Source organism: Cydia splendana, chromosome 13, assembly GCF_910591565.1.
Source record: "Cydia splendana chromosome 13, ilCydSple1.2, whole genome shotgun sequence".
Lineage (NCBI taxonomy): Eukaryota > Metazoa > Arthropoda > Insecta > Lepidoptera > Tortricidae > Cydia > Cydia splendana.
The window spans coordinates 17,777,914-17,795,613 of record NC_085972.1 but is presented as its reverse complement, the minus strand read 5'-3'; the positions used below and the strand labels follow the sequence as shown (position 1 = coordinate 17,795,613).

The 17,700-nt window shown below is 38.3% G+C and overlaps 2 protein-coding genes across 2 annotated transcripts in view; both read left to right on the top strand.

The window, feature by feature from the left end:
* The first annotated feature begins 597 nt into the window (after nucleotides 1-597).
* On the top strand, nucleotides 598-12,190 carry LOC134796185 (zinc finger protein 845-like). The gene is made up of 10 exons (XM_063768173.1): nucleotides 598-1,033; nucleotides 1,235-2,498; nucleotides 2,646-2,864; nucleotides 3,819-3,985; nucleotides 4,423-4,582; nucleotides 9,591-9,784; nucleotides 9,883-9,983; nucleotides 10,291-10,404; nucleotides 10,668-10,822; nucleotides 11,383-12,190. The coding sequence occupies exons 1-10, from the start codon at nucleotides 669-671 to the stop codon at nucleotides 11,833-11,835; spliced, it is 3,192 nt and encodes a 1,063-aa protein (XP_063624243.1). The 5' UTR covers nucleotides 598-668; the 3' UTR covers nucleotides 11,836-12,190.
* An 803-nt stretch (nucleotides 12,191-12,993) lies between these two features.
* LOC134796241 (von Willebrand factor A domain-containing protein 8) overlaps nucleotides 12,994-17,700 on the top strand; it is a 75,022-nt gene continuing 70,315 nt past the window's right edge. Inside the window, exons 1-5 of the mRNA XM_063768288.1 lie at nucleotides 12,994-13,331; nucleotides 14,190-14,313; nucleotides 15,981-16,116; nucleotides 16,699-16,866; nucleotides 17,322-17,486. Coding sequence (XP_063624358.1) covers nucleotides 13,148-13,331; nucleotides 14,190-14,313; nucleotides 15,981-16,116; nucleotides 16,699-16,866; nucleotides 17,322-17,486 — 777 coding nt within the window. The 5' untranslated portion in view covers nucleotides 12,994-13,147. The remainder of the gene's footprint in view (nucleotides 13,332-14,189; nucleotides 14,314-15,980; nucleotides 16,117-16,698; nucleotides 16,867-17,321; nucleotides 17,487-17,700) is intronic.

The window sequence follows — 17,700 nt, the reverse complement described above, 5'->3', positions numbered from 1 at the left end:
GACAATGTTTTCTCTATAAAATGGCTGCCACGGTACTATTTCTTTTAATTTTTTCGCTACACGCACAATATTTATTGTAAACAATTGAAATATGTGTATTTTAGTAATTTATATCCATATTGCCTTGTATATAATACAACAAAAATAATTAAATCTACCTTAATCATTACAAAAAATTCAAAACTTAAACGTTTATTTAAGGTTGTACAATTTTGTCATTTAAAGTATTCTGAGAAACGGAACGTGAAGCTATAAGAAAACCTATATTTCTTGTCTATTTATAAGGTACATATACACTTAGTATCCTATAAAGTTTTTAGCACAAAGTAACCATTTCAGTTGTGGTTTCAACAAATAAATTGAACTAAATTTATTGTTTATAAACTGCGCATTTATTTTAAATTTCATATAGCGCGAAAAACTTTGAAATCAATTAAATTTTGAATTAGGTATCTGTTGATGAAAGTGTAGACCGGCTTTGGTAATATCGATATTTTTTTTTGAGATGCAACCCTACCAATGTCAACACGTCAATTTGACGGCGTATAGAGATTAAAATTAAAGGTAAATGAAAGGTAATCAAAGAAAAAATCTACTGTACTGTACTTGTTTGTGTTTATTGTAGTTTACCTACGTTTTTGTCACAAGTTAACTTATCAACTTAAGCCATGGCTTCAGACGAGTCCGATGATGAGCCACTCGCCAGTATAGCGGCTGCAAAAAAGCTAAATCCGGATAAATATTCCGAAGTTACAATTGAACTTTGCAAAGATGAACCGGCCAAGAAAAAGAAGAAGAAAACTTTTCCTCAAAAGAAAATGAATGCCATGACAATAAAGATCAACCGTGCTTTGAAGGCTGTGATCACCCCACCGGTCGTGGAAAGGCCGATGGATGTCTGGTTATATTTAAAAGACCTCAATCCTACTGGACCATACAGTTGTTTGCTTTGCCCGGATTGGTTTATAAATAGAGGCAAAATGATTTTACACTATGTATTGAATCATAAGAAAGACTATTGTGGCATATGCAGGTAAGTGATATGACAATTGATGTGTCTTATCATATTAGGTTCATATTTTCTCAACAAGCCCTACAATGGGATAACATATTTTAACTTTTAGTTTATAAACAGGATCTAATAATACTCCAAAAATGTTATAGTTCGTATCTGTGAACAGAAATATACATATAATTTGTTATTTCTTAATAATAGCTATGTCTCAATTTACAGATATTTTGTACCAGACAGAGAAGCCTGGCAAGCCCACCTCAAGTTCCATGTACCCTGGCCCTGCTCCCAGTGTGTAAAGAACTTTGATACCGAAGCCGAGCTCCGTCAGCACTTCAGTGTGGAACACAACCTCGTCCACTGCCGACTGTGCCATTTCCGAGTACCTGATGATGACCAGTATAATACACACTTGATACAGAAGCACAGTGTCTCAAACTTGTCTTGTAAAGATGAGGACACACTTTGGGAATTTGAGTATGAAGGCAGTAACAAATTCCTTTGCTTACTGTGCTCTAAATCAAATAATCTATGCACAATGTTCTTTAATCATTACATGGGCTACCATCATTACACTCTCAAATGTCTAAGTAGCATACTCACCGGTAGAGATCTACCATTTGTTATCAGCGGTGCTGATGTAAGTCCACAGTTTATTGATGATCAACTTAAAGATCAGACCAGAGTTGGTTATGTGGATTTACAGAAAAATAATGATGAAAACATAAATGAAGATCATAGTGATAATGAGTCAGAAGATCTACTTAAAGTGCTCATACCAGAAATAAAACAGGAAGCCATTAGTGAAACTGAGGAAATGGAAGCTAGTGAAGAAAAGCCTAAAGAAAAGATAAAAAAAGTCAGGGATGAGAATGATATTGGAAATGTCTATAAAGGTGATGAAGACTTTGATGTTACATTAACAGAGCTAATAATCCTACAGAAATGCTACTTTGAGTATGTAAACCAAACTTTAAATGACATAAACTCCAATTTGGTTCCTGAAGTTTCTGACATAGACTATGCTACGGCAAAACCTGATCTTCCAAGTGATGTAAACTGCTCTCTTTGCAAGAATAAGTATGATAATATGCAGGCATTTATGACTCATATGATTAAAAATCATTTTATGAAGGTAGCACCAATATTTTCATGTAGGGTATGCACAGCTACGTTTGAAAGTCAGAGTGAGTTGGATAGCCATGTGACTGAGGAGCTAGGTGATTTTGAGGAACTGTGGATCTGTCAGTTTTGTGACAAAGAATTTGACAATAGAGAAGATACAAGGAAACATCTAAATGAACATTGGGAGGTTATGGACTCTGACAACTGTTTTAGTCCGCATTTGGGGTTCAAATGCAAGTATTGTTCGACTCTGTTCTGGAATGAGACTGATAGAGAGACACACGAAGTTCGTACACATTTCAATCAGTATACAGATCAGTTTTACAAATGCGAGGATTGCTCGGAAACATTCAGTGATAAGGTATCAAATATAAATCATTTAATTTTTCAATACTATCATGTACCATAGTATCATTCTTCTTCTTCTTCTTATCCCTTACTATCACACGGTTCTGTTCAGAAACATCTCAAAAGTCCACTACATCTACAAAATTCTATTATCTTGCAGGTTTTCTACATTCACCACTACATGGAAAAACACAACACCCCCAACTCCCCCACTTACATGTTAAAGTGCAGCGTGTGCTGCATTGTCCGTCCCAGCATTGAAGAGATGCGAACACATTTTGAAGAGAAACATCCGGATGCAAGGAAAATCTTCTGTTCATTGGATTCTTGTCAGTATCGCCCGCTGAGCCATAGAAAGTCGTTTAAATTTCATCTGAGGGTAAGTTTATTAAATTACAATAATACAGCGCGCCAAACGTATCTACCACCCTCTAATAGTTTTCCGAATGGTCTACTTGTTCTTCACACATATAGAGTCATACCTCTTCTGTTAAAGCTATGAGGCCGCGGACTGGACGCACGGGGCGGCGGGCGGCGCGGCAAGCCGCCGCCGCCGCTGTCGTACAAAGCAGGTTCATTCAAGTCTACATTAGTTATTTGTACAACAAGAGATCAAAGTTTGATATTTCTTCGAGTGCTTATTTTGAGTCCCGTGCAAGCGAAAGATTCTATAATAGATTCACGAGCGTAGCGAGTGAATCTAATTTAGAATCTTGAGCGTAGTAAGGGAATCAAAAGCGCACGAGATGTAAATAACTTTGATCTCGTGTAGTACACAAAATTTTTCACCCTAAGCAGTGAGAACATACCTAGAGGGACAGAGATAATAGAACCCAAGTATCGAACTTGTATTAGACCCCGCATGTTGCAATGACATTTGACTATAAAGGTCACTTGAATGTCATTTTGTCTCACTCAGTGAGCAAAATCGCATTTTGCTCACTGAATGAGACAACTCAGTGAGCAAAATGCGATTTTGCTCACTGAGTGAGACAAAATGACTCAGTGAGCAAAATCGCATTTTGCTCACTGTTTTTAAGAAGCAAAGTACCCTTGTTCGAGCTGCTGAGGTGAAAATTATTATAATACATTTCACCGACACCACCCGGTCCCGAGCGGCACGATCAAAATGTATAGATTTGAAGCTTGCCGCGTCGCTCGCCGCGCCACGCGCCGCGTGCGTCCAGTCCGCGGCCTAAGAGCATGCATCTATCTTTTGATGTGACGTTTTAGCAACCAGTCAACCACCATGGTACAACTTACTTTGGTACCTTATTATTGTGGGCTCGTAAACTTCTTATTAAACGAAACTCGCCCTTATTTCCATCCACAGTCTGTCCACGACCCCACAGCGCGACCGCAGCGCCCCGCCACCTGCACCATTTGCGAGCGCGACTTTGTTAGCACTCGTGCCCTCGGCGCCCATATGGCGCAGGTCCATGGCCCGGGCAAGTTTAAGTGCAAACTATGTAGGGAGGTCATGCATACGCTGGATGAGAGGTGAGCTAAACTCGACTCTATGCACACATACAATTGTATCTTTGCAGAAAAATGATAATTTTCTAATAAGAAAAAAATATTAATTATACCTCTTAGCTTTTTACCTTCAACACGTTTTTGTTGCCATAATTTCTTTGGACACGTTTTAGACGAAGTGTCTTTAGAATTTGATGATGCCTTGGCTGTAAATGTGCCTGACTAATATTGGTAACTAGAAGTATTAAACCAATGAAAACCTTGTAAGAATGTGTGTGTCTGCGTTTTCGACAGAGGATTATTGAGAAAGCAAGTAAAGCTAAAAGCAATTAGGGGAAGGGTAATAAAGACCTGATGTATTCTGATTATCAAATTGTAAAGATACTCTGTCAAAAATGTGTCCAGAGACATTAGGCGTTCTAAACGCCCGAGATATTAACAAATTAAATATTTGTCCTCAGAAAACTCCACTACCTGATCCGTCATCCCGGCCGTCATCCATTCGAATGCGCAGAATGTGGCAAATCGTTCCAATACAAGTCATCTCTATACATGCACAAGCAAGAACATTCCCCCATCAAGCAGAGCTTTACTTGCACCTACTGCTCTAAAGTGTTCGCGGTAAATATACAGCTACAATTTCGGACCTTATCTCTTAGCAATAGGGTTTACAATTGGACAGTTAACAATGTGGAAGATGATAGGGACAGCCATCGTAATGCTGGTACTGCTAGATTTCTCCAAAGCCTTCGATACCATCAACACTATGCTTTTATAGTCCAAGCTAGTGTTTTACGACTTTTATATACATTATCTGCATACGTTTAGAAGTTACTTAATTGGATGCCCTCAATGTGTTGAACTACACAACGGAAATGTTATAGTATCAGTCTTCAGTTCTTTTCCTACTGTGCATGGAGTGCCCCAAGGCTCATTTCTAGGACCATTCCTTTTTAACATTATATTCTCTTTATTTATTTTTCGTCTTAAGTTAGGTTGTTTATAATATGAATATAATAGTAAAATATAAAAACAATAAAAAAAACATATAAACACATTATAAAAAACCTAACCCAGGGTGCCGCCAGCAGCGGGGCAAGGTCCAAGCTACATAGCTAATAACATTATACTTTAATTCTCTTTATTTATTCTTCGTCTTAAGTTAGGTTATTTATAATATGAATATAAAAGTAAAATATAAAAACACTTACAAAACGATAAAAAATACATATAAACACATTATAAAAAACCTAACCTAGGGTGCCGCCAGCAGCGGGGCAAGGCCCAAGCTACCGGTGGTCAGGGCTGCAGAGAGAGGAACCGGCGGACTATCCGCGCCGTGTCCAAGATCACCGCCTTCTGCATCTGACCCTTGATCCAATCACCTAGCGAGAGTGTCTCAAGATGTTGGTCGAGACTCTTCGCTATTAGACCGTTCACTAAAACGACTATCGGGACAATGATCGTCGAATCAACATCCCACATGGCGGTTATCTCGTGAGCCAAGTCTAGGTACTTACTGGACTTGTCCTTCTCGGCCTTCACGAGATTCTCATCATGGGGGATGGTGACGTCGGCGAGCACGGCCCGGCGCTGCAATCGGTCTATCAGCACGATGTCAGGCTTATTGGCGACAATAGTCCTGTCAGTGATGATAGATCGATCCCAATAGAGCGTGGCACGACCATTCTCGAGAATAGGCGCAGGTAAGTACTTGTAGTACGGTACTTCGCGGTCCACAAGGCCATATAGACGAGCAAGTTGCTTGGTGAATAATCCTGGCTACGAGATTATGTCTGTGCAAGTACTCGCCGTTAGCAAGATGAGAACACCCGGAAATGATATGCCTGAGTGACTCTCCGGGACGGCGGCATGCCCGACAAATGTCGACCGTACCGTCCTTCAGGATATATTTCCGATAGTTGTTCGTCATCATCACTTCGTCCGCAATTGCACAGGCAAAACCCTCGGTTTCTCCGAAGAGGTCCCCGAATCGTAACCAGTTCACCGACGCGAGCAGGTCCACATCGGGTCCCGTGAGGGCCTTGTAGAACCGCCCGTGTAGCACCTTACTCTCCCATGCCGCCTTGCGATCCGCAGTACTTAGTACCACAGGTTTGCGCCAGTTCACGGTGGCTCGGCTTGTATGGAGAAAGGGTCAAAAATCGATTTCTCCGAAAGTGTCAAAGATACCCTCAAAATAAAAATATGTTCATGTTTGTTGTTTAAATATCTAGTAAAAAAACAGTAATAAATAGTTCTTCTTTGTATATTTTAGCATAATAAAAATCTAACTGATAATTTTAAAGCCTTATAAAAATTGAATTAAGAAACAAATTACAACGTATTATTGAATAATATAATATAACAAATAGTTTTTATCAATTATATTGTAAAAATCTATATTTAAAATTAAAAATTATATATTTACAGAGATGCTAATATCGTACAAATTATGCAACGCAAAATATTTCACGTCACGTGTCAGTCACCTTAAAAAACTAACATAGATCAACTAATATTTTAGATTCATCTAATAGTACATTATTGTCGAAGCTCGGAAGTAGCTACTTGCAGGCTGAGGATTCGTTTTAAACGGACGACCTTGGGAGTCCGTTTAATTGAATCCGAAGCCAGCAAGTAGCCTTCCAGCCGAGTCATATATAGTGCTTTTCTCAAAAATGGTGCAAGAAATATAAATATCATAGAAATATTTTACAAAAGCAACTTTCTTACGTATATATTTTCACAGAAAAAAGTAGAAACAATTGAAAAAATTAGCTTTGCCGCCTTTTTATTTTTTAATAAAAAAATAGATGTGTATTTTTCTGCCGAAAATACGCCAACCTATTTGAGACAGCTAAATAGTCGCGGTACTAATCTTCTGTTTGGCTGTTTAATGGGCCTGTGCCTTCATTTGATATGGCCATTTAAACTTTTAAAAAGTTTGGAACTCGACAAATAATGGAATTTGTATGCAACATTGCAGTCCCAAAATCGAGACTGCAATGTTTTTAACTTTTTTAATTTTTGACTGACTATAAACTTCGCGCTTCGCAACCTATTTTTTAAACGGCAAAGTCGACTTTGCCGTCCATTTTTGAGAAAAATGTATTTTAAACATCTAGTTAAATAAGTACACATTGTGACAACTATAGATTTTTTGTTTTTGGTAGTTTCCTACGGCCCGTAATCATAGGGTCCGAATTTACTAGAAAATGATTTAAGAGATTCGTATTTGTCTATGTGCGCGCACACAATTACTTTACCAAACGATGGTAAAACAGGATAAACTCGAAAATTTATATAAGTACGTAGTAACAAATATTGGTGTTTTGTTAGTATAGCTTCTGTGAGAAGAGATAGCACATGCATCGTAAGGATTTGATTGATCTCTAAATTAGCTAATATTCGTCAGGTTGTTGACTACTGATGCATCCAAAGTTGCTAGTGCTGCTAACCTTCTACGTTTTGATCGCTTACTACAAGCCGAAAAGTCCTTTTTTTGGCCATCCGGCTGAAGTAGAGGGTTCCGAATTGCCCGATGATGACGGTTGTCCCAATTCAATATTTAACGTCTTTTCAGTCACCTTATTTTTATTGGAAAATTATCACATTGCTTCTCATTTAACCAATTCGAATGTTTCTTAAGAACTATACACTGATTTCGCAAAGATGGTTTCCAATAAATTACAAGTCTACTACCAATGTAAGTACATTATTATGTTATCCAAATCACTTGTACCTACGTTTTCTACATCTGGCAACATTCCTACTAATTTGTTTTAAGCACTTGACAACATCCTTCTGTATCTGAACTACTAAGTTAAATAAAAATCCCTTTGTAAAAGATCCGACCTACACATCACCTGAAAAAAGAAAGAAAAAGGGTAAATTTCCATTCGTAATATTTTCGTAGTACTGCTACGCGTTGGCCTACGCAGGCGTAGCAGTCTTTTAACTTTCAAACCCGCAGGCGTCTGCATATAATATATGTCTTTTATGGCCGTTAATCTAGAGATATCAAGCTTCAAAACAATACTACTTTCGATGTTAGAATTCATTGGGAACATAACTAGAAGTTTAAGTAAACAACATATTCTAATGCTGTTTGTATGACTTTTTGTTACCTCGTAGACCTATTATTATAAATATACTTTTAATGAAAAAGTTATACTTTGTATATAAAATGAAACAACATACCTGATTCTTTAAGCTCCATATTAGTAATAATCACTAAAATCACTATCGCCTCAGGAATTCACTACTAATGACGTTCACTTAATGAGCCTTTGATAAGAGAGCGCGTACAAACGGGAGTTGCGTTAACTTTCAAGGATTGTTAGAGAATGAAAGTAATTAGTTATGCGGGATCTATTTACACCTGATAAAAGTACACTTATTAGCTAATAATATTCAGTCATTGGAAACCAAAAAATACCACATGCGTTTTTTTGAGTTATGGCCTAAGGCCAGCCCACCGTGCAGTTCTCGTTAGCCAAGGAGAGCGGCGTGAGGTTCCTGTCTACTGCCACCACATCACGATGCATCCCACACTCGTTGTTAAGGAAATAATTCCTGAGATTGTACACCTCGCGGTTGTGGAGATCCTTGGCGTTTAGGAAACCTCGGCCTCCACACTTCCGTGGGATGTACAATCTCATAACTGACGAGCGTGGGTGTAGCATGCGATGTGTGGTGAGCAGTGACGGGACCCTCCGATCCAGGGCGTCCAGCTCGGTCTGAGTCCACCTTAGTATGCCAAAGGAGTATGTGAGTAGGGGCATTACCCAGGCGTTGAAGGCGCGCACTTTGTTGCCTCCTGACAAAAGACTCACCGACCGTCTAATACCCTCGTCCTCATTACCCAACGACTGTGACATACCAAGGTATTTATAGGTTTCTGATTCAGAGATAGATATATCTGTCTCAGAAAGTTGTAAATTTGTTGAATTTATAACCTTTCCCCGCTGTACATGTATACATAACTGCACATTTATCGACACCAAATTCCATGTTGATGGCACTACTGACGACTTCGGTGGTTTTCAGTAGCTCCAACAAGTCTTGGCTATTTGGTGCAAATAATTTGAGGTCATCCATGTACAGAAGGTGAGAAATAACTTCACCCTCTCTCCGAAGCCGGCAACCTAGTCCCAAATCCTTCAGCAGGGTGCTGAGGGGATTCAGAGCTAGGCAAAACCATAGGGGACTCAGACTGTCGCCCTGAAAGATTCCTCGCTCAATCCTTATAAAATCCTGCGGGCCAGGTCGGTCATCCCCGCCTCCTGGTTGACGAAGGACTGTGGTCCACTGCCCCATACACGCGCTTAGGAAGGCTCTCAAAGCTGCATCAACTTTATACAGGTCTAAGACCCTCCCCAGCCATTTACATTATATTATTATTAATGTATTATTGTGAGGAGTTTTGTGTTTTGATTCCCAAAATGTATCGACCGATCTAAGTTGCAGTTTTCTGTAATGGCTTTGTGCTTTAGCCATAGTTCTTAGATTTAACATAACAGGAATTATTTTAACTGCATATATATGCATTTTATTACGGATCCCATTAACAATTAGTTTAATAAAATGATAAATATTGCAACTTACGTTTATAAAACTGTTTTAGAAACGTGACTCCTTCCGCGAGCACCTCCAGATCCACGAAGGCCCCCGCCACGCCTGCTCCTACTGCCCCATGCGTTTCGTGCAACGTTCGAACATGCTCCGACACGAACGGAGACATACAGGGGAGAGACCGTACGCGTGCCAACAGTGTCCGAGAACGTTCTCTGATAAGGGGGCTTGCAACTCACACTCTAGGTAAGACTATACCTTCTATTAAGTCCTGTTGGAATTTATTGCGCTTGAAGCATAAGGACCCTTCTGTGCTGGAAAGCCACATTTGTTTTCTATTACAGGACACATTCCAAGGATACGTCATACGCTTGCATTTATTGCGGACAGACTTTCGTTCAGAAATCGAAGCTCACATATCACATACGAAAACATACTGGAGAAAGTAAGTGCTAAATATAAGAGTGAATATCAAATTTGTTGGATATTATTAATTACATTATGTTACCAAAATTATATTGAAATGTAATGTATGACTCATATTGACAACACAATGGTATCAATTAATATAAAACTTTAAAAACATACAGGCGAATATAACTTAAAAGTACCTATAACCCCTTATTCATAAACGTCTACTAAACTTTCCATCGTACCGATACGTCGGAAAGGGACAAACGATTATTATCGACTTGTCAACTTTAGTAGACGTTTATGAATAAGGGGGTTAAAGTTTAAATGATTTATTACAGACTTGGAAACTTGTACGATCTGTTCTAAACTGTTCACTAGCGCTTGTTCCTTGCGCGAGCACATGAAAATACACGAGGCCAAGAAGAAAGGCGCGGTTCAGTGCCCTTTATGCGGTGAGTGCAATTTTCTTTATATTCTATTAAATTGCCCATTTTAAGTATAAAGATTTTTTTAAATAAAAGAACGAGACATATAGGGATATACCTATTTCAGACCTTTATAAAAAGGTTTCCAGGGCAGCAGTTATCCCTTATTCTTTATCTCAGCGTAGCGTAGTGTAGAAATACATACGAGTGAACACATTACAACAATTATAGGAACCATATGAACCTGAAGATTATAAAGTGTCCAATGAATCACTTTTATTTTATTACAGAAAGGAAATACCAAGATGAGCGTTACATGCTACGTCACCTCCGCACTTCACATACTAGTACTTCATTCCCTTGCCCGCTGTGTGACAAGAACTTGACCAGCATGGCCGGTTTGCGGCACCACGTGGTCACACACAGTGGCCTTAATACGTTCCGGGTAAGGATACTCGAATCTGACTCTTATAGCGTCTACATAGAGTTTACACAACGCTTCTCACATACACCGCGTGACTATAGATTCTGCGGCCGTTATTTTATTTTAACGATTAATTCAAACTAATCCTTTGACCGTCAAAGACGTCAACCGACGCACTCGGCTACAGTCCAAAACCTTCGTGCATTCCGACTTAGTAAGGCCTGAGTGGACGCTCGAGTTGGGCGTGCAGCGGGGCGGGGCGTGCGGCGTGCATGTTAAACAAATGCAAACGTGTAGGAGCGGCCTTAGTGCACGCTGCTCAAATCACTTGTAAGCCCGACGCCACGCTGCACGCTCCGCCGAACGCTCCGCTCCGAGCGTCCACTCAGGCCTTACACAGGCGTGGCGTTCAAAGGTTTAGAAATGCAGACTGATGTTTATATAGATGTTTGGCAAACTTTCCGTCATGGAGTACATCATTAGACTTAAAAATGTATGAAGGCAGGGCGAAGTGTATCATCATTTCGCCATAGTGCCTAATCTAAACTTACTTTTTTTTTTATGTTAAATTTTACTTCCAGTGTAAATGCTGCCCAAAATCCTACGCCGTGAAGCGTTCAGTCGTCAAGCACCTCAGAAAACGCCACGGCCTAAAGGGCACAGAAATAAACATCAAAGACTACTTCAAACGCATAGACCCACGCGACTGCAATCTAGGCCTGGACGCCGAAGCTATGACCAAAATATTCGGACCACCTAAGAAAACTATGAATGATATACTAATGGGTGATTTTGTTACACTTACTGATAAATTAACTGGTCAGAACACGAATAATGATGATGATGATAATGATGACACGAATGATGAAGATGATAATGATGGTAAAGATTCTGATGATAATGAAAATGAAAATGTGGCGGAAGAAATAAGTACAGTGATTATAAAAACTGAGAAGAAAGATTCAGATGAACTGGAGCCAACGGATTTTGTTAGCGTTAAAATTGAGCCGATGGATGAAGAAGTAACAGAGTAAATAAAATAAAATATAATAGTTATTACCTCCTCCTTTCTCTGAAGTCGGTTAGTACGGTATAAGTTTAGGACTTAAGTATAACTAGCGGTGCCCAGGGTCCGCACGGTTTAACAAATTATACATCTAAACCTTCCTCAAGAAACACTCTATTGATCGGTGAAAACCGCATGAAAATCCGTTCAGTAGTTTATGAATAGATACAAACAAACACACAAACAGACAAACGCGGCGGGGGACTTTGTTTTATAAGATGTAGTGATAATTGTTGTTGATATCTTGTTGTTGTACTGTATATTTTGGATTACATTTATTTAAGCATTATATCTCAAACATTTCTAGTGATATTTTATAAAAAACAGTTTTATTTTATCTTTGTTATAGTTTATAATTTTGGTAAGATGCATTTTTTATTTTATAGTTAGAAGTGAAATTTGTGGATGAAAATGGATGTGTTTGTTCTAATAGGATGTTGTAGTCTCAATATTTTATGTGTTGATTTGGTTAAGTGATAGTATTACAGATATAGAAGCAACATTATATCTTCCTTTACAATATAATTACTGGTTTTATTAAAACTATACAATGAACCACACCCAGATTGTACATCCCTTGTTTGTGTGGTCGTTCCTCGGGACGTTGATACATAAACCTTGCATTAAGCGAAAGGCTGCAATCTACAATTTCATTGTCGTCAGCAAAGCCAGTAAAATCGCAGTGAAAATTTTGCAGTACAACCATTCGTCATGCAGACTATGGACACATTGAAAAACACCCTGTATAAAAAACTTCGCCTTCCTCCAGCCTTCCTCTCACCAAAATAATGGCTTGAATTTTGACAACCCTAATTAGCCGAAAGTGCCCTGATGATAGCATGATTCGACCCTGAACGACTGTCAAACTTCGGTTTTGTAGGAAGTTTTCTTTCTGTACGGTAGTACTATTATTTATTATGTGCCAGTAGAAAAAGGCACGAAATTCTAATTTTCTATGGAAATTCAAATCTTTGCGCTTCCATTTATTAAATTTGCCGCCTTTTCTACTGGCAAAGTGGGTGTGCCAACATATGAATATTTTTATAAACTTTCTGGCGTGAAAACAATGTACGGAACAGTTTTCCAATCAGCTGTGAAATGTCAACAATGTTACTTTGAAGTGACGTGACCTACTTAGAGACTTTGGACTCGCAGATTTTTTATGGCGAATTATATTTATTATTTATGTTAAACAAAGTCCATTCTCTGCTGCCATGACGTAGCGTTATACAAATAAGTATCAGTCTATTTAATTGTATTGGTATCTTTTTAAAATAACCATGTACAATCCTGCAGTAACTGTTAGGCGAATTGATGTTTTGATTCGTATTTTGAGCGGTCGAAATGCGATTTTAAGTGCAAATCCTGTCCGAGCCTATTCTAGTGAAGGAAAAGTTACTATTGGAGATGTTAGTAAGGACATTAAAACTCCCAAGAAGATCGAATATGTGCCCAGGAAATATTGTAAGTTGATAGTTCATTTCCTTGTTGTTATAACCTATAAAAGTTTTGTAAAGTTCATTAAACTTTTCTAAATTGCTACCCTTTAAGTGCCAGATATTGTGCGCAAATGATTTGCCTCATATTATGCTTGAAATCTTATATGATGACAAACCTTATGAGTTTCTAGTCACGGACTGCTATGGTATAAATAAAAATCAAAGTATCTCATAGAATTCACAATATTTCTTTGATATTATAGAATAGTATTTAGGTAAGGATTATGATTTATCAGATTAGCTAAATTAAGTGCAAAAATAAAAACAACCGTGATACCGAAATTGAATACCGGCTGTATGAAAAACATATCGGTATTTGGTCCCTGTTTGGCTTTGGGTTTGTCCGGGTATGATGCAAGATTCGAATTTGTTTCCTAACACCCTTATTCATAAAAGCGCTACAAACCTCAATTAGCTAATAATTGTTTATCTTTATCTGTCATTTTGACTTTTGTATTTGTAAGATAGGTATAAAACATAACGTCAGGTGACAAGCAAAACTCACTAATTACTAAAAAAAATTTAACAAAAATCGACCTTCTATTAGTACAGTCACCTGCAATAATATGTTACACAACGAAGGCCGCAAAAATATCTGATACAATCTTATTTGTAGAGCCATAAGAGCGTGTCACATATTTTTACGCCCTTCGAAGAGTAAAATATTATTGCAGGTGACTGTACTAATATGGTTCACTATGGCTATGAACTTGTGGTGGTAATTAGTGAGTTTAGCATGTCACCTGACGATAATTTAACTAAATCAGGCCCATAATGTTTTAAGAATAAGGGGATAATTCTGCATTTATTATTACATTTTCAGTGGCGGTGGAGAACTCTGAATTGAAGTATTTGTCTCAGAGCAGCTTAAGAAACCTAAGATGGATGATGCAGAAAGATTCTCTGGGGCAGGACATGTTCCTGTTGGGAAGACCAGGACCTGGTCGGTGAGTATTGAGTACTTTGCTTTGTAAATTTACAATGTCTGTCTGGCTGATTTGAACTCTAAGATACGTCAATTAATAGATCTAGAAACGATATGGTTTAGATGTGTCAGTTTCAAAAGTGACGTTTTTGTTTGAAGAAAACTCACATTTGACACTGACTTATCTAATCCATATTGTTTCTAGATCTATTAATTGACGTATCTTAAAGATCGAATCTGGCCGTGTAACTTGACCCTTGAATTTAGCTGCAGATCCTTTAGACTTTAGTGGCAGTAGTTTATTACAACAGTTTTTTTTTATATTTAAACAAATAAAAAGAAACACCTGTAATTTTTTTGCTTTAATATACTTATTTGTAAATATGTCTGTAAAAAGGCAGAAAATCAAAAAAGCAGGTTGGTTTTACAATATTTGTAAATCCTTCCTTCTTCCTCGCGTTATCCCGGCATTTTACCACGGCTCATGGGAGCCTGGGGTCCGCTTAACAACTAATCCCAAGAATTGACGAAGGCACTAGTTTTACGAAAGCGACTGCCATCTGACCTTTCAACCCAGAGGGGAAACTAAGCCTTATTGGGATTAGTCCGGTTTCCTCACGATGTTTTCCTTCACCGAAAAGCAACTGGTAAATATCAATGATATTTCGTACATAAGTTCCGAAAAACTCATTGGTACGAGCCGGGGTTTGAACCCGCGACCTCCGGATTGAAAGTCGCACGCTCTTACCGCTAGGCCACCAGCGCTTCTTACAATATTTGTAAATACATATAATAAATATATACAAATAATCTATTTACTTACTGAGCTAAATGGAAGAAAATTTACTTATCTCTTGTGTAGCAACAGTAAATGAATTTAGACATAGATAGAGGTAATAAAATGCTTGGGGTAGTAAATGTTATCTTTATAACTTTGTTTTATTAGCATTTATCAATACTATGAGAGATAAAAAATATTGTATATGTAGATTATGGGTAAGGTAAATTATTATTTTGTCTATTTGTTATTATTTTCATGAAATACTTATTATTTATTTTATAGGACCCCTAATTAACATAGTTAGATAATTAGGTGCCAAATAATTATTTTATTAGTATATTTTAATACTATGAGAGATCAGATAGTCCTTGACAGGTTTTAGGTAATTTATATTATACTAATTTTGGTTTTCCTCCAATGATTGCCACCTTCAACCTATATAAGGCAGCAGCGGTTTCCTACAAAACTATGGGGCAATAACTGCACTTAGATTGCCTCATCATCAGTACTAGTACCGTCTTTACCATAAGGGCACAAGGGCAACCCCAACCTCCGGGGGCCCCGAAGGGACAGACAGTAATAGTATATTTGATTACCAACTGTTAATAAATAGAAGATCATAGTAGAAAAATATTAGTTTAATATGCTTTCTTTACTTTCCAAAAGGGCCCCAAATTCTTATGTGCCCAAGGGCCCCAGCATAGTTTAAGACGGCCCTGCTCATCATGAAAATATGTAAAAAACTCAGTGCCTATGTTTGTATTTGTATGTATTATCGGATTTTTTTTCTACAGTAAGTACTATTTTTAACCGACTTCAATTTCATAGAAGGAGGAGGTTCTGTATTCGGTTGTGGCTATCTTTTTTTTTTTTCTATGTTTCTTACTTATTAAAATGTATGTTTACAGGAGAAAAGTAGCCCTCCAATATATGGAGTTGACTCAGAGAGAGCTTGAATATGTGGCACTGTCTCGAGACACCACAGAGGCGGACTTGAAGCAGAGAAGAGAAATACAACAGTCAACCGCTAAGTACTTTGATCAGGTACTTATCTATAGAAATTTAATTTGTTAGTGTAAATTATTATGAATATAAAAAAAACTAATTTGATTCGCCGGGTGTGGGACAGTCCCAACACCATCTTGAGATTGATAGTGGACAAACCAGACTATCCCATAAAGCTCCACTGTGAGGGACTACATTCCCCTACAAGTGTGATACAGTGTTGTGGTATGTAGCTAAAATTGAATAGTTTCGCTATAGTGCGACATAAAATAGCAGAAATGAAATAAAATGGAACTACAAAAATTCCATTCTTAATTGTTGCCATGTTGCATTTTACGTCAAAAATGTGACAGATACGTAAAATACGTAGGAAGTGGCGCCCTCAATAATTTTCTACAATTTCTTGTCGGACTACACCATTGTAATATATCTATTTGTCAACTTTTAATGTGTTTAAGTATGGGTGTTTATGTGTTGCGTGTTGAATGTTTTGTATGTGTGTAAATTATATGAAATAAATAATTTGGAAATGTATACTCTAAAGTGTAATAGTTTCTAATTTTCTATCAGTTCTCAGATTGTCTTTGAACACCCTGTACGATTTGTTACCCCATTTTTTAGAGCGCCGTCCGCGCGGCCGTCGAAGGTCGCGTGCTAGTACTCGAAGGCATAGAGAAGGCAGAGCGCAATGTGTTGCCAGTGCTAAATAACTTGTTGGAGAACAGAGAGATGCACCTCGAGGATGGTAGATTTTTGGTGCCCGCCGCCAGATATGACAAGTTATTAAAGGTAAGTTGTAAAGGCCCTTCAGATCTGTCCAAAATAAAGAAATAGAGGCCTTACTTCTGTAGGTATCCCACAATGTATTTATTCCATAAAGTATCTTAAGGCCCCAGTACACAATGGGCCATCGCCGGCCACTCCAAGGGACGCAGCTAGGGCCTTTAAATATCTAAGGATTGTACATATGTACTTTGTTCGTATACCTATGTGAGAAAGTCTACTTTAAACTGAATTTTTTGGTCATTTGACAATCAAACGATTTGACTTTTTTTTATACCACTATTTGTATGGCCCGACATACAACCATACGGCCCGCGGGGCTCGCCTGATGGTAAGCGGTCACCGTAGCTTACACAGCCTAGCCTACGGTGGCTACGGTAGCATTGAGTGTTGCTACAATGTGCCTAGTTAGACACAGTTTGTACTAAATTACCCATAAGTAACCATTTTCTGTCTTCTAGGAACATGGGGAAAAAGAACTATCAAAATGGCGCCTAGTACGGGTCGATGAGAACTTCCGCGTGATAGCACTAGGCTTGCCAGTGCCGCGGTACAGCGGGCAGCCTTTGGACCCTCCGCTACGCTCGCGGTTCCAAGCGAGGGACGTCGCCACCATCGGTTTTGGGGTGAGTTTCTTGGACTCTTGTAGAATTAGAATCTCATAGTACGCTTCTAATTCTATTACATATATCTTGTTTTCTCTGTTAAAATCAGTATTACTCGCAGTAAAGACTATATACGGACTTAATGCCAATGGCACTCTCCTGCAGCTGTTTTTGTCATAGATGCCTTCCGACATCCGATATCGGAAAGGAGCTTGCGATAAATTCAGCCATGTCG